Source organism: Acartia tonsa, chromosome 2, assembly GCF_053477335.1.
Source record: "Acartia tonsa isolate MP-2025a chromosome 2, ASM5347733v1, whole genome shotgun sequence".
Lineage (NCBI taxonomy): Eukaryota > Metazoa > Arthropoda > Copepoda > Calanoida > Acartiidae > Acartia > Acartia tonsa.
Genome location: NC_137261.1, coordinates 25,572,299 through 25,594,995, shown reverse-complemented (window position 1 = coordinate 25,594,995; position 22,697 = coordinate 25,572,299). Strand labels below are relative to the sequence as shown.

The 22,697-nt window shown below is 32.2% G+C and overlaps 1 protein-coding gene across 1 annotated transcript in view; it reads left to right on the top strand.

Annotated features, from left to right (window-relative positions):
• LOC145312486 (muscle calcium channel subunit alpha-1-like) overlaps window positions 1-22,697 on the top strand; it is a 188,716-nt gene that overhangs the window by 68,350 nt on the left and 97,669 nt on the right. Inside the window, 18 exon segments of the mRNA XM_080151743.1 lie at window positions 4,130-4,225; window positions 5,645-5,719; window positions 7,844-7,959; window positions 8,576-8,663; window positions 10,016-10,160; window positions 10,397-10,654; window positions 10,946-11,047; window positions 11,371-11,434; window positions 12,712-12,716; window positions 12,881-13,093; window positions 13,293-13,375; window positions 13,966-14,100; window positions 14,245-14,416; window positions 14,830-14,920; window positions 15,285-15,440; window positions 21,596-21,701; window positions 22,040-22,163; window positions 22,428-22,524. Coding sequence (XP_080007869.1) covers window positions 4,130-4,225; window positions 5,645-5,719; window positions 7,844-7,959; window positions 8,576-8,663; window positions 10,016-10,160; window positions 10,397-10,654; window positions 10,946-11,047; window positions 11,371-11,434; window positions 12,712-12,716; window positions 12,881-13,093; window positions 13,293-13,375; window positions 13,966-14,100; window positions 14,245-14,416; window positions 14,830-14,920; window positions 15,285-15,440; window positions 21,596-21,701; window positions 22,040-22,163; window positions 22,428-22,524 — 2,126 coding nt within the window.

Below are 22,697 nucleotides of genomic sequence, written 5' to 3'. Positions count from 1 at the left end.
AACACTAATAATATGATTTCTGAGCTTATTTTTAAAGATATCAACCTGATTTTTTAAAAATCTTTTGTTACCATAATTGAACTCAGTAACATTTACAGATTTCATTTTGGGACTTTCCTTCTAGGGGCTTGTTTGGCAAAAGACCCCCAAAAACTAAAAATATGAGTTCTGGACTTATTTTTAAAGATATCAACCTAATTTTTTTGAAGAAAACTTTTTTCACATTTAATTTTGGGACTTTCCTTCTAGGCGCTTGTGGAGCAAAAGACCCACCAAAACACTAATAATATGAATTCTGAGCTTATTTTTAAAGATATCAACCTGATTTTTTTTTAAATCTTTTGTTACCATAATTGAACTCAGTAACATTTACAGATTTCATTTTGGGACTTTCCTTCTAGGGGCTTGTTTGGCAAAAGACCCCCAAAAACTAAAAATGTGAGTTCTGGACTTACTTTTAAAGATATCAACCTAATTTTTTTTGAGAAAACTTTTTTCACATAACCAAACTCAGCAACCTATACAGATTTTATTTTGGGACTTTCCTTCCAGATGCTAGTGGAGCAAAAGACCCCCCAAAACACAAAAAAATATGAGTTCTGAACTTATTTTTAAAAATATCAACCTGATTTTTTTAAAGAATATTTTTTAAATAAAACTGAACTCAGTAATGATTACACATTTTATTTTGGGACTTTCCTTTGAGGGGCTTGTGGAGCAAAAGACCCCCCAAAACACAAAAAATATGTGAGCTGATATTTAAAGATATCAAACTGATTTTTTCAAAGAAAACTTTTTTAACATAACCAAACTCAGCAGGGGCGTCCAAGCTTTTTTTGGGGGGGTAAAATTTGCTTGGAGGGAATTACCCCCCCTAAAATCTGTTGGTAAACAAAATTTGCCCCCAGGGTAAAATTTCTTTTTTGGGGGGGGTAATTTAAATTTTATTAAATATTTGGTATATTTTTGTTAGAGATTTTTTATTTTGGGGGGGGGGTATTCAAAATTGTTTAACCCTTTAAATGGTTGATATCTTTAAAAATAAGTCTAGAACTCATATTTTTAGTTTTTGGGGGTCTTTTGCCAAACAAGCCTCTAGAAGGAAAGTCTCAAAATGAAATCTGTAAATGTTACTGAGTTTGGTTATGTTAACAAAGTTTTCAAAAAAAAATCAGGGGTATTCAAAATTGTTTACCCCTCCTAAAATACCCCCTCCTAAATGGTTGATATCTTTAAAAATAAGCTCAGAACTCATATTTTTAGTTTTGGGGGTCTTTTGTCCAACTAGCCCCTAGAAGGAAAGTCCTAAAATGAAATCTGTAAACATTACTGAGTTTCATAGACGCCCAAGAGGGGGATGCCCCCCCCCCCCCCAAAAAAAAAAAGCTTGGACGCCCCTGCTGAGTTCGGTTATGTTAAAAAAGTTTCCTTTGAAAAAATCAGTTTGATATCTTTAAATATCAGCTCAGAACTCATATTTTTTGTGTTTTGGGGGGTCTTTTGCTCCACAAGCCCCTCAAAGGAAAGTCCCAAAATAAAATGTGTAATCATTACTGAGTTCAGTTTTATTTAAAAAATTTTCTTTAAAAAAATCAGGTTGATATCTTTAAAAATAAGCTCAGAACTCATATTTTTTGTGTTTTGGGGGGTCTTTTGCTCCACTAGCACCTGGAAGGAAGGTACCAAAATAAAATCTGTATAGGTTGCTGAGTTTGGTTAAGTGAAAAAAGGTTTCTCAAAAAAAATTAGGTTGATATCTTTAAAAGTAAGTCCAGAACTCACATTTTTAGTTTTTGGGGGTCTTTTGCCAAACAAGCCCCTAGAAGGAAAGTCCCAAAATGAAATCTGTAAATGTTACTGAGTTCAATTATGGTAACAAAAGATTTTTAAAAAAATTAGGTTGATATCTTTAAAAATAAGCTCAGAATTCATATTATTAGTGTTTTGGTGGGTCTTTTGCTCCACAAGCGCCTAGAAGGAAAGTCCCAAAATTAAATGTGTAATGGTTACTTAGTTCAGTTTTATTTAAAAAGCTTTCTTTCTCTGTGTTGATATCTCTTTTACTTCTTGAGATAACTACTGTTGGCTGAAGAGGGGGGCAAGTAGGGGCACAGAAGTTTAACTGCCAGTTTTTGCCGGTTTTGGTGCTGGAGGCGCCGATATTTTTTGACTGAGCATAATATCTTAATAAGTTGTAACTATAAGCAATGAAAAAAGTGACAAAAAAAGATATTTTTTAGGCCTTTTCAAAGGGCAGTTTTGAAATCCCGTTATTTCATAAAAAAAAATTAAAATGCCTAGAGAATGGTTTGGAAGATGAATTTAGGTGTTCTGCATATTTCAATTTAAACACATAAGGCCAAAGATATAATATCTCAAAAATCTTTTGTCAAAGTGTACATTACACCTAGCGCTGGCGATTTCTTTTTTCACAGGTATAAAATGCATGATTTTAGAAAACTGACTGGCGCTAGGTGTAGAGTAGACTTTGACAAAAGATTTTTGGGATAATATATCTTTGCCTATATGTGTTTAAATTGAAATATGCAGAAGAGCTTAAAACCTGCACATTGCTGAGATATTGTTAAAACCGCCGTGCTACCGTTATCTGCTGATATTTTACATGCCTGGCGCTAGGTCGCCAGTAGAGATATAGAGCTGAAATTTTGTACATGTATTTTTAGGCTCCTAAACTAACTTTTTAGGTTAGCAGAAGACTAAAACTCGAAAAAGAGTATTTTCATGAAAAGATCTAATGTCCATAGTTCAATACTGTAGCCTTTGGGTCATTTCAGATTTCAGGGGAATACAAAAAAAACCTGTAAGATTTGGATAATTCTCATGGTTGTATACATTTTTTAGTTACAAGTTCGTGTTTTATTACAATATCATTACATCTTGAAAACACAAAATCTATATTTTGATATTTCTCTTTCGTAGATTAAGCCTTTCACCTGCTTTTAAATTGGCCCAATTAGCTAAGCTTGAAATTTTTACATTACCTTCACATAGATGTTTACATAAAGGTAAAAAAATATGTCAATACTAAAAATGAGATGATAACTATTCAACAAAAAGCATCTAGTTTCAACGAAAAGCAAATATTCCAATCAAATCTTCCATATTCCATATGTCAGTGGCGTACACCTATTTTTTGATGAGGAATTGTAACCTATGAAGGGATGAAAAAGGGGTAGATCAGTCCCTCCTAATTTCAATTTTTAATTTTTAATTTTAGAACATAAAAAAAGTATAAAAGGTAAAAATCAAAAAAAGGGCAAATATTACTATTATTTTCTTAACCTTACAAATGATATCCCGTACTATTAAAGTTGTATGCTAAGAATCTTTTAAAACTTTTGGAATAATTCAACATTCTTTTATTTTAAATTATTTTGTACTGAACAAGTACTATTGGATGGGTACACAGAGCGAGAGGAAACAATGGGCTATTTATTACATTATTCCCTAAAGTTTTATAATAAAGTTTTCTTATTCGTTGGATTAAAAACTTTGGGGACTCCACTGAATTTTGATTGGTTGGTTTATTCAGTTGAGTGTTCAAACTTTTAAACCACTTTTTCTAATCTATTATAGGTGTACTTTTGTTAGTCATAATTGGGGATTTAAATCAATTTATTGTCCATTGTCTTATCCCTTAAAATTCCTGATGGATGCATGTATTTTAAGTATTTCATATCATTTAAACTAGTAGTTGGATGTATGTGTGTTTCATTCTACAAATTTTAGGAAGGCTTGGTAGTTGTATTGGTCCGATGCAGGATTGTTGCTAGTTAATACTTGTTGGTACCCCCAACTATGAGATGATTAGGGGAACATTAAATTACACAATAAATATTTCTCTTAAAATGAACTTCAGCGATTTTAAGGGATTAGACAATGAACGATAAATTGATGTTCATCCCCAATGATGATAAACAAAATTTGTATTTCTGTAGATAGTTTGGAAACTGCTAGCTCGAACCATCCCAACAAAATTTAAGAAAAGTACCAAAAGATTTTGAGCCAACCAATAAGGGAATGTATTTAGAAAAGTTTGGGTACTAGCGTAATTTACTGTCCAATGTCCCCTCCCTGCCTGGAACTTACTTTGTTTATATTTTTTCAGTGGATGTTTTGGTTAATTGTTACGCTGGTGTTTTTGAATACTTGTGTCCTTGCCACAGAGCATCATAATCAGCCTGAGTGGCTAGGAGAGTTCCAGGTACATAGATAGATAGATATATAAATAGATATATAGATAGATAGATAGATAGATAGATAGATAGATAGATAGATAGATAGATAGATAGACAACCATATCTATAATACAAAGTAGTACGATGTCTGTCTGTCTGTCCGTCTGTCTGTCAGTCTGAAGCTTAAGATCTCAGTAACCAGTGACCGATTGGGCTCTACTCCTCAGAGAATATACATACTGGTCCTGTGATGGTTTTAAGCTATTTTCTTGGGGGGTGGGACACCCCCCCCCCCCCAAAAAAAAAATAAATAAAATTTTAAATTTTAATAACACAAAAATAGGTTGATCTAACCTCTTAGGGCAAAGCCCCTAGAGGCTAGGGGCGAAGCCGCTAGTAGATAAATATATAGATAGAATGATATAAATTGAAAGTATTAGTTTATCACGTACCTTCTTTGAAATTATAATATTTGCAAAAATTATGAATTATAATTTCTATAGAAGAAATATATGAATTTTTTTATGAAGAATTATTCTGATTATTTTTATTTAAGGTTAATTAATATTGTAATAAGATTTTGTTTTCATAGTGGTGTGCACAGGGTTTTAAAGGGGGTGTAAAACCTAATGGGGTATAGAGTGGCTTCTCAACAAAAAGTATTTAAATTAAAAAATTGTCTCTAATCCATTGTGAAGGAAAAGGAGAGTTAAAACATTCCTGCTTATATAATTCTAAATGAAAAAAGTTTAATTAAAGTCCTGCAAAGTTTTTAACTGTGCCTATTAATTAGTTGCATAGATAATTGTATGCTTATAGAACCAAATAATATTCAATCCTATTTTTTTTTGCTGTAAACTTTCGCTTACTTTGTTATTTAGATATTTGATTGTGTACATTTATTGTATCTTTTACTAGCGGAAGCGCCCCTAGCATCTAGATGCTATGTAATGTAATCGAAGGGGTATAGAAGAGAAAAAATATCCTAATCCAACTTAAGACTTAAATATAAAATTAAAATAGCTTAAAACCACCCCGAACCTAAGTAAAGCTTCCCTAAAATGGAGAACTTAATCTGTTCAGCGGTAATCGAAATCTTAAGCTACCTACAAAAAAACCTTACTACTTTATAAAATACGATATAAACCCTTTTTCTTCAGCTATTAGAAGCCATCCACCCATTTATTTTTAATTTTTAAAAAGATGATTGCAAATTAATATATTTTAACTCAATACTGGCGGCTACGCCCCTGTAGGGGCACTTGATGTGGAGGGGGAGGAGAAGTCTAATCTCCTCCCCAGTTTTTTTTAATTGTATGACTGACCTTTTTAGGACCTATGAGATAAATTGTATACGAGAATCATATCAGTAAGTTAAATCCTTCTGTACAGACAGACATCATGTTACTTTTATGCAAGGACTTACAATTTTTATGATTTTTTAGGAAATAACAAATCTTGTGTTTGTTATACTGTTCACCTTTGAGATGTTCTTCAAGATGTATGCCCTTGGTATTCAGGTACAAATTATAGGGTGGGTCCATTTTGGACATTTTTATCTGAGACCAAAGCAGGAACTTGCACTTTTATAATACACCTTTTGATGATTTAAAATTTATCTTAAGCCTAAAAACAGTTGTCTACCTCACATGCAATTGCATAGCAAAATTTAGGCTAATCTTAAATCATCTAGAGATATGTATTATGTTTATCAAAGTCATCTGCAAGTTTCCGCTTTGGGCAGATAAAAATGTCCAAAATCTACCGAGCCTAATAAATGACTTCTCATGTGTTTTCAGTATGGCTTCAAATCCAATTTATTTCCACTGCTTTGTAAACCGGTTCTGATCCATACTGAAAAAAACTAAATTGTATTACAGAGAACTTTCCACTAATGTTAATATAAAAGATGTATAACTTCTCCCAGCTTTATTTGCCCACGCCTTCGTTTTCTCAGTGCCTAGAAAACTGGAATTTTTTATATTACTATCTGCGAAGTAATAAAATTAAAAAAACATGGCTCTAAACTTGATTCGTTTCCTTCGATTAATTTCACGCATGGTTTTATACCTATATAAATTGTCCACGGAAAAAAATAAAATGTTCTAATCCTTTTTTATAAAGAACAGTTAAAAATTTTATGATTATTTTCCCTAAAGACGTCAAAGCTTTAATTTTGGAGGGGGAAGGGGGAGGTGTAAAATAAGAGATATAAGTTTTCCGGAATTTTAATGTAGGGAGTAGATTTAAACTGCATCAAATTTTAAGGATTTTTTATAAAATTCGTTTTTTGTAAAATTCTTTATCTAAAAGCGGAAATACATTTTAAGTTAATTAATTTTGACCAATAGGATAGGTGGATTTTAAACTACCTGCGCTCTAATTGGTTAAATGATGTACGACATCCAATCAGAGCGCAGATTTTTTAAATCCACCAATCACGGATGCCAAAATTAATTAACTTAATTTGTATTTCCGTTTTTAGATAAAGAATTATACAAAAAACGAATTTTATAAAAAATCCTTAAAATTTGATGCAGATTTCAAATCTACTCCCTACATTACAATTCCGGAAAACTTATATCTCTTAGTGTAAAATGAGGGGCTAAAAAGTTAGGTAGTTTGTAATCTATTGTAATAACAAAATTTGTTAATTGGGGGGGGGGAGGAAAGTCCCCCTTGCATGTTATTATTTTTTTGTTTTTCTATAGCAATGCAATGTAATGTAATAAATGTATATTTCATAGTTTCATATTTGTACAGTACATAATGTTTCAACTATAACATACTTTATAACCCCTTCTTAATATGTTAATTTCATGAAAGAATATTGATTTATATCTATTTAATTATGTAGACTATGCATGAAACTTTAAGAAAGACATACACGAGGAAAGGGATTTTTTATTAAAAAGAATTCCCCATTAAGTTATAACTGTACATATATGGTTTAGTTTTAAAGACAGTTGTCTGCGGAAAGAAATAGGATAATTAGAAATGTATTTTGTGTAAATAAAAGATTATATCAAAAAAAACTAAAACAGAACATTTAGATTATGGAAAGAAAACGAAGTAAAGGGCTTCGTCGTATTTTCACAGTAGCTTTTGATTAGGTTAGGTACAATAGGTCTCGCATAGTTAGGGCCCCCTGCAGGGGCTAGAAATAGGAGAAAAGCTACTCCAACAATACGACGAATCCCGCTACTTCGTTTTCTTAGAAATTATTACCCTATTCATAGTCTAAAATAAATAGTACTGATATGTAATAGTATGTTATCTGATATAGTTTAATTCAATTACATATGCTATATTCACGTAGTTAAAAATTCATATTTTAAAGTTCCATTACAAAATATATAGAGATAAATTATGTATTTTGATTTATTAAAAATTTAATATTAATTGTCTTTTTCTTTTTTTTTTCTTTTTTATAACTTAATCTTTACGTATGAATTCAGCACTTAACTTTATGTTAAACAAGGATAACATCCTTCATAACAAAACTCTACGAATATTAATAATTTGGCTTTTTTGTCTTTCGCAAAATGGCTTTAATACAAAATAATTAAACAAACATATAGGCAAATTCTAACATACATAAATATAAGAGCTTTAATTGGGTAATTTTAATTTGCTATATTCAGGTTTATTTTATCCCGCTGTTCAACCGTTTTGACTTCTTTGTTGTGATCAGTTCAATCTTGGAGATGGCTCTAACTACAACTGATATCATACCACCCTTGGGCATGTCTGTTCTCAGGTATAATTGTTATTTATTGATGCGATACATGATTTTTTATAGTGGCTCAAACCAGTTTTAATCAATAGTAATTTGTTTCGAAGGCATACTTGAATATTATTTCCAAAATAAAATGAGGTTTTGTATGTTTGTTTTATATGGTCTGCGTACCAATATCTCTCTGTCTGTAAGCTTTATATCTGTCTGTCTGTCAACCTGTATGTCTGTCTTATGTGGAGAAAAGTGATTGTCCCACAAGATATGTCGACTTGTAAGTATAATAATTATTATGTGATTAATTACACTAGACAAAATTGACTACATGCATTTAATTTTATAATTTAAAAGATAAAAAAGATAACGGATAGAGAAAAACTATCGCCAATAATCAAATTTTAATATATTTCAAAAATAAATGGAAAGGGTTTCAGCACTTGACATATACTTTAAGGGAAATCACTATCTTTTATTACAGATGTCTTTTATTCCTGTTTCAAAAAATGTTTTCATCCAGTAATAAAACTTTGGGGACCAATATAATTTACAATCAAATATCTTCACCCTACCTGATCAAACTTGAAATTAAAATGAGATATCAAAATTAAAATGATAGATAACAAAGTATGTATGTATTCAGGTGTATTCGTTTGCTACGCGCTTTCAAAGTTACAAGATATTGGAAATCTTTACAAAATCTTCTACGCTCTCTCATCAGTTCTATAGAGGCAAGGATAAATAATTAAAGGTTAAAGAATATTATAGTAAGGTAAATAACTAAGTAGTTAAAAAACACGCTTTTCTTTAAAGTGAGAAGTTAAGTATACAACCATTCCCCCCGCCCCCCCCCCCCCCCCCAACCCCAACCCCTCCTTATTATCTAAATAATTGGAAAATAAGGCGGAGGGTTTTTTTTGTGTGATTATATTATACTTTAGGTTGGGTTTGGTTAGGTTACATTTGGTAAGGGTAGCCCCTGCAGGGATAAGGGATGGGAAACGTAGGAAAATATTATTTCAGGCCTATTTCAAGCCTAGGCCTATTTCTAGCCTAATAAACCAGTTTTGGGATAGCGCAGTGGTTCGTATAAAATGCTAATGAAAAAGCTGTGTGTGTGTGTGTAGATAAAGTAAAGAATCTAATTCAGGTAGCTAGTTTAAAGTAAAAAACATAACTTTTTATAAACCTATATATTAATGGCTTTTGTTAAAATGAAGTTTTTTCTCTCCCAAAATTTTTTATCTTTTACTTTGGTAATTTGAACTGTCAGAAAGCTATCGTTGGGTTTACCTCAGACAGATTTTAGTTTGTATTATTTGCAGTTTTATTAATGAGTAACAATTTTATTTGAAAATTTCATTGCTAATTAAAATTCAAAATAAATAAATAAATATGCACTTGGGTAACATTCTATCAAGTTCTTTGGATACTATACTGGATATAATGTAATGATATATCTGTACTGTGTTGTATTGTACAAAAATTAGGGTGAAGGTGTTGTATCATTTCCATACTAAATTTTTAAAATTCAAAATACATTATACAACATCTAATTTATAAACTACCAAATGAAAATTCATAGCTACCTTCTTTCCAAAAAAATAATCCCGTTATTTTTGTTTTTTCTATGTGGCCCTTTTTTAATGTTTAACTCTAAGCAGATTTAATAATTAAACTAATGTGATCTAACACCATTTATATTTATTTTTTCGTAGCAGACGAAATCATTATTTTTTCTATAATTGTCTGCTTCTTAAATTTCCGCCATCTGTGATTTGGGCTTGTTTTGTATCAACCAATCACAGAACACTATTGGTTTAGAGCGGTAGCCAATATGAGCCGTCCGCCAGTAAGGTCATTAAATTAGGCAAATGGTAAAAGTTGCATGATCCCTTTCAAAACCAGGCCGAGACCTAATTTATGGCCAGGTTTCCTATCCCTTATCCCTGAGCCCCTGCCCCAAAGGGTTAAGGCATCTGTGCTAGCTAGAAACTAGAAATTTATTTTTATCTCAACTATTTCAATATTAAAATTATTTCATATTTTGCTTAACCTTTTAGTAAATTATCCTTTTATTGAGGCCATAGCATCTCTGTTGGTTTTACTCTTTTTATTCCTTGGCATATTTGCTCTGCTCGGTTCTCAACTTTTTGGCGCCAAATTTTTGGCGCGAAAGTTTCCTGACTCTCTGGAGCTGGAGAAAACTAGGATGAACTTTGACTCTTTTTTCAACAGGGAAAAATCTCTTATTTTGTAGGTTGATATTATGAATTAAAACCCCCCTTCTGTGTCAAGTTAAATGGAAACTATTTTAAATGACATTGATGTTCAAAGATGATTTAATCGTTTTTGTAAGCAATTCCTTATGCCCAAAAATTTCTCTAGACAAGTTTCTAAAATAATAATATATTGAAATGCAGGGGTGGGTATTCCATGCTCAACTTAAAAATAAGGGATATTGTTTTCAACAGTTTATTCTCCTGTTTCCAAATCTTGACTGGCGAAGATTGGAACAGCATCATGTACGACGGCATCATTGCCTACGGTGGCCCCAAGCAGCTGGGCCTGGTTGCCAGCTTGTATTTTATCATCCTGTTTATATTTGGTAATTATATTCTGTTGAATGTGTTTCTTGCTATTGCTGTGGACAGTTTGGCTGATGGAGATGAGGAGGAGGTTGAGAAGAATGATGATGAATGTCCTGATGAGGCTATCCAAGGTAATGTTGAAGATATCATTTCTGATCCTTCAATTAATATGTATGTAGGGATCTAAAGGGATAAGACTGTTTTATATCTCTAATGATGATACACACAATTACAATTATTAGTTAAAATGTTTGAACACTCATCTTAATAAACCAACCAATCAAAATTCAATAAAAGTACCCAAAGTTGATAGGCCAACGAATAAATAATATTATTAAACTTTGGGGACAAGTGTAATAAACAGCTCAAAGTCCCTTTGCTCCCTGCTGATATGTTTGTAATTAAACTAAAATCCTTTAAAGGTGACATTGGAGGTTCAGAAAAAGAGCTTGATTCTGAGATAAACCTTAACAGTAGTCAGCATGACAACAGTCAAATATTTGAGAAATACAGCGAGGATGAAGGTAAGTTTGTAAATGTTCACCTGTGACATCACATAGTCAAATGAATAGACACACTTTAAATGTAAAACAAACATTCGTAATTTCATATTGATTATTAAAATTATTATTCAATGTTATAATTTTGATTTATAATTTTAAATTAATTTGTTGTGAATTGTTTTCAACTGTGTATTTTTTTGTCAATAACAATTCATAATAAATGTGTAAAAAAAACTAGATACATTTTGTATCATCACTAAAAGTTCTGATGTATTCAATGGGATAGAAATAAACTTTTTGTTGGGAAATGAAAACACTCTAATAAATGATATTATTTTTAACAGGTTACGAAGAGGGTAAATGCCTTGACGAAGGATCTCCCATACCTGGAACTAATGAACAAGGGAAGTTTGATTTAGATTATACTAACTAAGTAGATTAACTCTGTATAAAATGAATTAATATAAAGGTTTATAGATTATATTATATTATTAGCATTATACAGTGTTTTTTTTATGAGAACTTTTTTGAAAGCAATTTTACCCCACTTATAGCTATCAGAATTTAATGATTATTGGCTTATTTTCTTTGTTTAAGGCAATTAATAAAATAACAAAAAATATTTCAGTTTTTATTTAAAAAGTACAGTAAAATCTAAAATTCAAAACTTAGGTGTCAATATCTAAAAATGGTTTCAACTCATTTTTCTTATGCTGAAATCTTTTACATTTTGCCAAAAAAAATGAGATATAGAAATAAAAATTTATAAAGATACTATTGGGGACATGTATTAGAACATATCAAAGTTTGAAGGCCATATCTCAACTAGGGAGGGAGTACTGGCCCCCCAAAGTCGACTACTGAAAATACAATTTTTCTTGCAACGGGTAAAAGATTTGAGCATAAGAAAATTTTTAGATGTTGACACCTAAGTTTTGAATTTTAGATTTTACTTAGATAGTTTAAATAAATATTTTTTTATTGTTCTATTAATTGTCTTAAAAAACGAAGAAAATAAGCCATTAATTATTAAATTTTGATCACTATAAGTGGGACAAAATTTCTTTCAAAAAGAATCTCATAAAAACACACTGTATATTACATTTTATGACTCAATAGTACCTTAATATCCACGAGTAGTTGAGTATCTACGCATATTTCCCTATAGTAGTTGAATATCCATAATAGTTTTCTATTGGTTTTTAGCAAATCTTCTCTAAATCTGTTGTCTGTTATCAATACTAAATTTAGGAATGTTATAATTGTCCTTTTAATTTTAAATATCATATAGTTCGGAATTTCTTTTAATGTTATGAACATCTAAATAACTTTATCTTGAAACAGATGTAGATGAAAACCAGGGTGCATCTGGTGAAGAAACTGTACCTATACCTGGAATACCTGAAGGAATACATTTTGTAGAAAAATATATTCGTAGAAAGCTGGATATAATACGATGCTAGACATAGTTTTTTCGTATGGATGAGAACCGGTTCCTATCCACCGAATTCGAATGAATACGAGAATAGTTATTTCTCGTATCGTATTATAAACGGCTTTCCGCGGATATAGAATGTACAATTATAAGATTAAAACTAGTTTTTTTAGCCCCGTGGTGCCTTCGGGGATGTAAACTGTTAGGGGGTTCCAAAAGAGGAGACATACAATTCCTACTTCAATTTTAGTGATAGTGTGAAAGATCCCCCTCCCCCCCCCCTACTGCATCCCCCATAGAAGCAATTCCATGCCTTATTTATTTTCTGTTTTCCTATCACTATGTCAAGTACTAAAATAACAATGACTTGTTGGTAGTATCCGTATCAATCGTATTCATATCTACATTTTTATGTCTAGTATCTCTTTCATTTGATATTTATTCCTTTACAAAATGTATATCTAAAGGGTGGTCATTATTCTGCCTCTCTCCAACCAACCCCTTCCGTGTCAAGTGTTACAATTTCATCAACCACGGAATTGTTAGCAATTTTATTCTCGTGTGTATCCTAATTTCATCTGCTTCCTTGGCTGCTGAGGATCCTCTCAATTCTAAATCTGACAGAAATAAGGAGGGTTATTCATATATTTCTTTACATTCCCATTTGGATTTTTACCTGAAAATATCTGGTGACTAAACTAACTCCTACCCATTTTTCTTTAAAAATGATAATGTTTTCTTATTATGTTATTTAAAAAAAAAAATTCTATGCACTGCAGCAAAGACTTTATTTTTAAAAAATATGATTAAATTATGAATAACCCTATTAGATTCTTGGTTACTTTGATTACTTCTTCACAACTGTGTTCACATTTGAGATTGCCATCAAGGAATAAGAGTAACACAAATTCCGGGTATATTCCCTTTCGTGGCAACGTCCCTTAAGAGGCGTTTCTTCGTATTTTCACAGTAGCTTTTCTCCTATTTCTAGCCCCCTGCAGGGGGCTCTTACCCTGCGGGGCTGAGATTCTTTATAGTATAATGTTTAGCTTTACTTCTTATAATTAGGGTCATTTCATCCGAGACAGTTATATTTATATTCAGACATGTTATAATTGTCTCATCACTTTAATGATGATTCCTGTTAGGAAAGCGTAGAAACTCTATAATCATTACCAGGAAATCCATATGCTCATTTAAATGCTTTTTAACCTTTTTAACTGATATAGTTATCCTATTCATCAGATTTTTGGAATACTGATTCCTATTACAACAAGGTACAATGTTATAATACGAAGGATCTATATAATCAAGTCCTAGAAATGTAAGTATGTCCTTAAACAGTAGTCTATATTTAAACAGTTTTGTAACAAATTTGGACATATACATTCATTTGTCTGTTAATGGTTGTTTGTCCCACCGTTTTAGAGCTTCAGGTTCATGGATGTTGTCATCCTTGTTTCTAAATACCTGGCAATTATAATAATACTCTTATTGCTATCAGATTGTTTCCTATGGAGCCTTCCAGAAAGGAGGGTACTGTCGAGAACCAGCAAATATTCTAGATATTGTGGTTGTCAGTGTGTCCATAGTCTCCATTGTTTTCAGTGACAGCGCAGGGGCTGTATCTGTTCTCAAGGCATTTGGTTTATCTTTATACTAGCAGCTGAGCCCTTATCCTCTGGGGGATCTTTATTATAAATAAAATAGCCGAAAATAATACTGAGACCTTAGAGAAGCTTTTTTTAAAATAGAGATAAAGACAAACATTAAATGCATCCAGATTTTGAGAGTTCTGAGAGTTTTGAGGCCCCTACGTGCCATCAACCGTGCCAAAGGTTTAAAAACGGTCATCCAAGCGGTCATTGTGTCTGTGTCATCTATCCAGAATATTGCTATGGTCACTTTCCTGCTACAGTTCATGTTTTCAGTCATAGGTGTCCAACTTTTTAAAGGTATTAAAATATCTTTCTAGTTGCAAAGCTACTTTTTATAACTAATATTACCTGTTCGTCTATCAGTAATAGACGAAGCCCAATCTGTACCACTTTTGCAGCACTTTGGATTCCTCTGACGTAATAAAAATCCATCTCTTTTTAAGGGGTTTTCTTTCCCACTTTTCCTTTCATCTTCCTCATTTTATAACATCACAGGAATCAAAAGTGGTACAGATTGTGCTTTGTCTCCGTAATACTATGGATGGAAGAGGATTTACTTGGCATTTATTCAAGATAGCTTATTTCACTCATTTTATAAGATTTTCCTATACCGATGGGCATCAAGTATACAATTTACTTGGTCGGTTGTTTTGTTAGTCTATTTTGCTGATCTTCTATAACTTACTTGGTATGTTTACACTATTTTTCAGGGAAGTTCTACTCCTGTACAGATCCAAGCAAAGAGACAGAGGCGGAATGTCATGGTCAATATATTACCTATGCTTACAGTGATGTTACTAGGTATTATAATAATATTATATGAAATATAACTTACAATGTAAAATTACCACTAAAAATGCTACTTATTTGCTAAAAATTTTCTTAGCTTAACGTTAAATTATCTCCTAGATTAAACCTGCTTTATTAATTGACTTTTATTAGAAAATTAACCAAAATGCATGATAACTCCATTTTGTTAACCCTTTTTTTATATTATTAAAGTTTTGGTTTCTGTAAAATTACCCCTTTCTACAGAGCATCCAGTAAACAAAATGCTTTATCATTTGCCATATAATTCACTTTGTCCTCTGTTTGTTAATCCATATTTTTTTGTGATTTACTACTTATGGATGTTGTCACCCTTGTTTAAAATTTAATATTTTAGACCTGTAGTGGTGGAGCGAGAATGGGTGCGCTATCCCTTCCACTATGACGATGTTGGGAGCGGAGTATTGACTCTTTTTGTTGTACAAACATTCGAGGGATGGCCACAGATTTTGTATACATCCATTGATTCTTATGCTGAGGATACGGGGCCCAGGTAACAAATGGTATTAGAGGTAATAAAGTTAGATAATAGAGGGAGCGAGGGTATATGACTATATACTATAGAACTATCGCAAAGCCCCGCTTACACAATCACATTGCTTGGGAAATCTGACAGCATAGACTCAAAAATGACCGAGTTTTATACAGGGTTTTTCATTTTTAGAAACAATGATCTAACTATAAAATTTATTATGTATTTGTGTTTGCCCACTATAAAAAATATCTTAAAATTAATAAAGTAAACAAAACAATATTGGCGTTGTCAAAAAATTATAAAACCGTAAAAATATGAAAATTTTTTTCATTACAAGCTGTGTTGAATACAATCATTTCGGCAAGTAGACATTATTACCAATTTTCATAATAACAATATTAAAGTTCATGTTAACAACACTATAGATTTAATTTGTTTTAAAAAATATATTTCTTTTTTTGTGGGGGCTTCTAAATCTTTATCTTAGTACTAGATAGATAATTTTCTTCCTTACAACTTTCCTAAATATTTTAACTGTCCGTAGCAATGTGAACTTAGCCGGTGCGCATTAAGATATATAAGTTTTCCGGAATTTTAATGTTAGGGGGAGATTTGAAATCTGCATCAAAGGACCACCCTCAACGTCACAAAAAAAGGTTTTTGATATTATAGCCCCCATAGTGCCTATATGAAAAATTAAAGACCATTTTTCCATACAATTTGGGGTCGGAGATTCCGAATCTGGCGTCCATTTTTATGTAGCTGACCTCCTTCATGCCGAAAAACGGCGCCAAAGTTGACTACCCTTCGAAAAATTCGCGAATGACATTTTTAGCAAAATAAAAATCTACCAAATTATTTTGATCATAAGATAGATAGATAGTCTGATTTAAATAAATATAATCAACTTTTTTCTTTCTTAAGCGTTGAGAGAGGGAGAAAAGGAGATAGAAAGAAAGAAAAAAGGAGAAATTATAAAGGGAGAGAAAGAAAAGTTTTTTTTTTATAAAATGTATAATATAATATATAAAGATATAGAGAGAGAGAGGGAGAGAGAAAAGGGGAAAGAAAGAGAGAGGAGAGAGAAAAGAGAAAGAAAGACAAAGAGAGAGAGCGGGAGAGAGAGAGAGAGAAAAGGAGAAAGAGAGAGAGAGAGAGAGAGACAAAGAGAAAGAGAGAGAAAGACAAAGAGAGAGAGAGAGAGAGAGATTAAGAGAGAAAGAGAGAGAGAGAGATAGAGAGAGAAAGAGATAGAGAAAGGAAGAGAGAGAGAGAGAGAGAGAGAGAGAGAAAAAAAAGGAGGAAGAAAAAGAAAAATAGAGAGAAAAACAGAGAGAGAGAGAGAAGAGAGAAGGAGAGAGAAGGAGAGAGAAGGAGAGAGAGAGAGAGAGAGAGGGAGAGAAGAAGAGAAATAGAGAGAGAAAGAATGAAAGTGAGAGGAATAGAATAAAAGAGAGAGAGAGCGAATGAGAGAAAAAGAGAAAGTGAAAGAAAAAGATAAGGTAAGAAACACATAGAGAGAGAGTATAGGAGAAAGAGAGAGAGACATAGAGACAGAGAAAGAGAGAGAGAGAGAGAGAAAGAGAGAGACAGAGAGAGAGAGACAGAGAGAGAGAGAGACAGAGAGAGAGAGAGACAGAGAGAGAGAGATAAAGAAAAGAGAGAGAGAGATAATGCGGTGGGGAAAAAAAGAGATAATACGAGGGAGAGAAAGAGAATAAAGAAAAAGATCAAATAAAAGGGATCTAAAGGGACAATGGTTAATATATTGAAATACATTCCCAATGATGATAAACTTCTGTAGATTACAATTAGTGCAGTGGTTGTAACGTTTTTTTTACACCAACTGTTGCATGCGGATAAATATCCTATTAATCTGATTTTTGAATAATGATGTCTATGACAACAAAGTACAATATCATAAGTGAGGAAACTTTATAATTAAGTCCTAAAATTGAACGTAAGTATTTACGCAATTTTGCAACAAAAATAAGGACAATTTTGTTTATACTTATTTGTTTACAAGTTCTAACACTCTACAAGGGTTAATGTTTGTCTGTCCTTCCTTCTGATTTTAGAGCTGCACTTTTAGGAATGTCATACTTTCGTAACGCTATAGGAGAAACATGATTTTCTTGGCTCCTATTCAAGATAGACAGCTGAAATTTTTAGTGAAGATTCCTATGACATATTTGTTTATTAATTGGGGTGCTAGATAATTTTTTAGATTTTCGTGAATTTCTCTATTCCTATTTATGATTAACTTAAGTAAACAGAAAATATCATTGAATAGACAAACAGACAAAGTGAGTTATGGGGCAGATGTTTAGTTCTTTAAAAATTAAAAAATAAAAGTAAAATCATGAAACCTTAAAAAATAATGTTTGCTTTGAAGTATGACCGACAGACAGACGGACAAAACAATGTATTGATTAGATGTGCATATGCCATTAAAATCTTCACTTAAAATTTTAGATGTCTATCTTCAATAGCAGCAGAGAAAATTTTATTTTCCATGGCGTTAAGGAATGACGGACAGACGGACAGAAAAAGTTTAAAGAACCTGGATCAATATACCCAGCCATACTTGTTGACATTCTATATATATGCAATTTCAAGAGTTTATATTTACTTAAATAAAAGCAGTTGTGGCTGATATAATATTGTCATTTATAACATTAAAACTACATATTTATGTTTACAAGATAACAACATATTTTTTTTGGAGTGAAGCTACTCTACAATTCCAAATGTCTGTCCGTCCGTCTGTCTGTCCATCCGACATGAAGTGATTTTCTCGGCTTTTCAAGATTTTGTTTGTGCTTTGCTACTTATGGATGTTGTCATCCTTGTTACTAGATAGATCTTGAACCTGGATATATTATTACTTGTAATCACCAGATTGTTAAATATTTTTTTCTGATACAAAACTCCCCAACCCAATGAAGAAAATAAGATATAGTTCATTAATTTATGTCAATAGTAAGTGGGTTAAATTAAGCAATATTTTTGTCCTATTAAAAAATCACCCAGTAATAACATCTTAACCACTATGGTTCTACTTTACATTGAAAGTTTATAACTATTTTGGGGGAGGGAACATCACCCTCAGAAGAGAAATTGCCACTAGAATAAATTACCACCCACCCCCACATTTTTTTAAAAATTATCTATTAAAAACTTAATTTATAACAGGGGGTGATCGACTTCAATCCTCCATCCACCTCAAGTGCCCCCAGATGCATAGAGGCGTAGTCGCTAGTATTTTCTATTATATAAGTAGTAAGGTTATTTGTCTGTAGCGAAGGATATCCTTAACCGCTGAACCGATATGGTTCTCCTTTACAGTGATGCTTCTTATACGTCCAAGGAGTGTTTATAACTATTTTGGGGTGGTTATCTACACCCTCCTAAGAGAAATAGTTCCTAGGAAAAATAATACCCCCCCCAAAAAAAAAATTATATTTTTTACTTTGTCTGAAGTCAATTAACGTTAAAATTACTGGTCTGTATGGATTGTACTTTACAGGGAAGCTATACAAATATCTTTGGGTAGTTTTAGGCTATTTTCCTGTCCTTCTACCAGAGGCTGGAGTTTAAGCAATTAGTAGTAGTAATTTTAATATCAACTTATTTATTTAAACCTTTTAAAGGATTCCTGTAGCTATGAATACAGTTTGATATAAAATACGGGAATAAAATGTTTCTCTCCATGCGCTGGCTAGTATACTGTAATCCCAATCACCTCCTATCACCTCCTATGACTTTACCTCATCTCTTTCCATGACAAACATACAAACAAACAGACAAACAGACAGACAAACAGATAGACAAAAAAACAGACAAACATTTAGACAAACAAGACAGACAAACAGATAGACAAAAAAAACAGACAAACAGACAGACAAACATTTAGACAAACAAGACAGACAAACTTTATTATAAGGAGATTACACATAAGGTCTTCTATTCTACTAAAAAAAATATCTTTTCTTTCTCTCACTTTATAATTATCCCCCTCTTTCTTTCTTTCTTTCTATCTCCTTTTCTCCCTCTCTATCTAACACATTTTCTCACTATTTATCTCTCTCACTCTCTCTCTCCTCTCTCTATCTCACTCTTTCTCTCTCTCTTTCTCTCTCTCTCTCTCTCTCTCTCCCTCTCTCACCCTGTCCTCTCTCTCTCTCTCTCTCTGTCCTCTCTCTCTCTCTCTCTCTCTCTGTCTCTCTCTCTCTCTCTCTCTCTCTCTCTCTCTCTCTCTCTCTCTGTCTCTCTCTCTCTCTCTCTGTCTCTCTGTCCCTCTCTCGCTCTCTCTCTCTGTCTTTTTTTCTCTCTCTCTCTCTCTGTTTTTCTTTCTCTTTTTCTCTCTCTCTTCTCTCTGTCTCTCTCTCTCTCTCCTTCTCTGTCTCTCTCTGTCTTTCTTTTTCCTTTTTACTCTCTCTCTCTCTCTGTCTTTCTTTCTCCTTTTCTCTCTCTATCTCTTTCTTTCCTTCCCCTTTTCTCTCTCTCTCTCTCTCTCTCTCTCTCTCTCTCTCTCTCTCTCTCTCTCTCTCTCTCTCTCTCTGTCTTTCTTTCTCCTTTTCTCTCTCTATCTCTTTCTTTCCTTCCCCTTTTCTCTCTCCATCTCTCTCTCTCTCTCTCTCTCTCTCTCTCTCTTTCTTTCCTCTTTTCTCTCTTACTCTCTCTCCCTCTCTTTCTCTTTTTCTATCTCTTTCTCTCTCCCTCCATTTCTCCTTTTCTATCTCTTTCTCTCTCCCTCTCAATCTCCTTTTCTCTCTCTCTCTCCCTCTTTCTCCTTTTCTCTCTCCCTCTCCCTCTTTCTCCTTTTCTCTCTCTCTCTCTCCCGCTCTCTCTCTTTGTCTTTCTTTCTCTTTTCTCTCTCCTCTCTCTTTTTTCTCCTATTCTCTCTCCCTCTCTCTCTATCTTTATTTATTATATTATACATTTTATCAAAAAAAAAAACTTTTCTTTCTCTCCCTTTATAATTGTCTCCTTTTTTCTTTCTTTCTATCTCCTTTTCTCCCTCTCTCTCTCTCTCTCAACGTTTAAGAAAGAAAAAAGTTGATTATATTTATTTAAATCTGACTATCTATCTATCTTATGATCAAAATAATTTGGTAGATTTTTATTTTGCTAAAAATGTCATTCGCGGATTTTTCGAAGGGTAGTCAACTTTGGCGCCGTTTTTCGGCATGAAGGAGGTCACCTACATAAAAATGGACGCCAGATTCGAAATCTCCGACCCCAAATTGTATGGAAATATGGTCTTTAATTTTTTATATAGGCACTATGGGGGCTATAATATCAAAAACCATTTTTTGTGACGTTGAGGGTGGTCCTTTTAAGGATTTTTTTTATAAAATTCGTTTTTTGTATAATTCTTTATAGAGCGCAGATTTTTTAAATCCACCAATCACAGATGCCAAAATTAATTAACTTCAATTGCATTTCCGCTTTTAGATAAAGAATTATAGAAAAAACTAATTTTATAAAAAATCCTCAAAATTTGATGCAGATTTCAAATCTCCCCATAACTTTAAAATTCCGGAAAACCTATATATCTTAGTGCGCATGTCTGTTTATATGTTGTAATAAGTACCAAAGCTACTCTATAATTCACTTTGTCTATCCATCAGTCAGTCCGGATTTTTTTCAATAAATTTGTAATTAAAATTATTCTGTATTTGCCTTTTATAAAAGAATTTTACATCATAATAAATATATGTAAATTATTTAAAATTGTAGCTCTTTTATAGCACTATACATGCCTTACTCTGTTTTTACAACAGCAACCAAATGCATGAAATTATTTTAAATTCCCGAAAATCATAAAAAAGCAAAAGCAAATATTTCTATGGAAAACAACCTTCTGCAAAGTGGTAGGTCTTTGCGATAGTTTTATATAGTCATATACCCCCAACCCCTCTATACTCTAACTTTATTGGTTAACATTTACAATGAATCTTCTTATAGGTCCTCAGATAGTTTTAGGATATTTATTTTTATAAATAAATCTAGGTTTGGTTTTAAGCTTTTTTTGCTCTTCCATATACCTTTGGATATAGAGCCCCTAAATGCTAGGGATACAGCCGCTAGTTAAAATTATAATTAAGTGACTGGCAGTAAATCATAGAATCGTAAATATATGTAATTCTATAAATTCTTTTTTTCAGATTCAACAATCGGCCAATAATGTTCATCTTCTACATGGTGTACATAATTATCCTCGCATTCTTTATGATCAACATTTTTGTCGGTTTTGTCATTGTTACCTTTCAGGCACTATTTGCAGATATTTTATATTATATTTAATTTTTTTTTAATTTAGTAGTGAAATTTTAGATTATATTCAATAATTTTAAATCTGATCTAAAAAAACTAACTTTGGAACTAATTTCATAAGTGGGATTATTTAGTCCACACCTTACCAAAATTGTCAAGGGCTGTAAACACCCGCAAAAATCATATCAGTTTAGTTTTTCTGCTATAGATTATCAGTAGAAACCTTCCTAAAAGCAGTTTTATTCAATAATGTAATAACTTTTAGATAATACTTTTTTTTACGTTTTGTACTCCTTAAAAGTTGATTTGTAAGACTGCAAATGATGTAAATATAGCGAGAAGGTGAAGCTCCTTATTCTGACTGTGGACTGGACAAAAACCAGAGAAACTGCATAGATTATGTTCTTAATACTGAACCTGTTAAGATGTACATACCCACCTCTCCAATTCAATACAGGAATTTTACTTTTTTAAATTAAATAGTAATGGATTTATTATTACTTGGATCTTACACCAGATTTTCATGTTCCTAAAAAAAAGTAAACCTTATAGCGGGCAATTATAACTATCCCTTTATTCCTTTACACCAATCCCTCTTCTCCTACTGCTTTTTACACGGTTTAGTTCCAAAAAAATTTTAATGCTGTAGCTGATCAGTTAGTGTTTAAAACGTTTTTTTTACAATTTTATCCAATTTATTGTAAAATTTATCCAAACACAGAGTTTGGGCTTTTGTAACAAGTCCGTTCTTTGAGTATCTTGTGTTTGGAGCAATCTGTGTAAATACTCTCCTACTCGCCATGGGATTCTACAACCAACCAGGAAACTTTATCCTTTATTTTTATATGCGGCGCTTTTCAGAAATTGGAGTCTATACATCCTGATTGAATTAAAGATCTTCTATATATAAAAATATTTATGGTATACAGCAAAAGATTTTTCGTGGCATGGCTTTGAAACCGATTAATATCCTCTGAATTTAATACGGTTCTC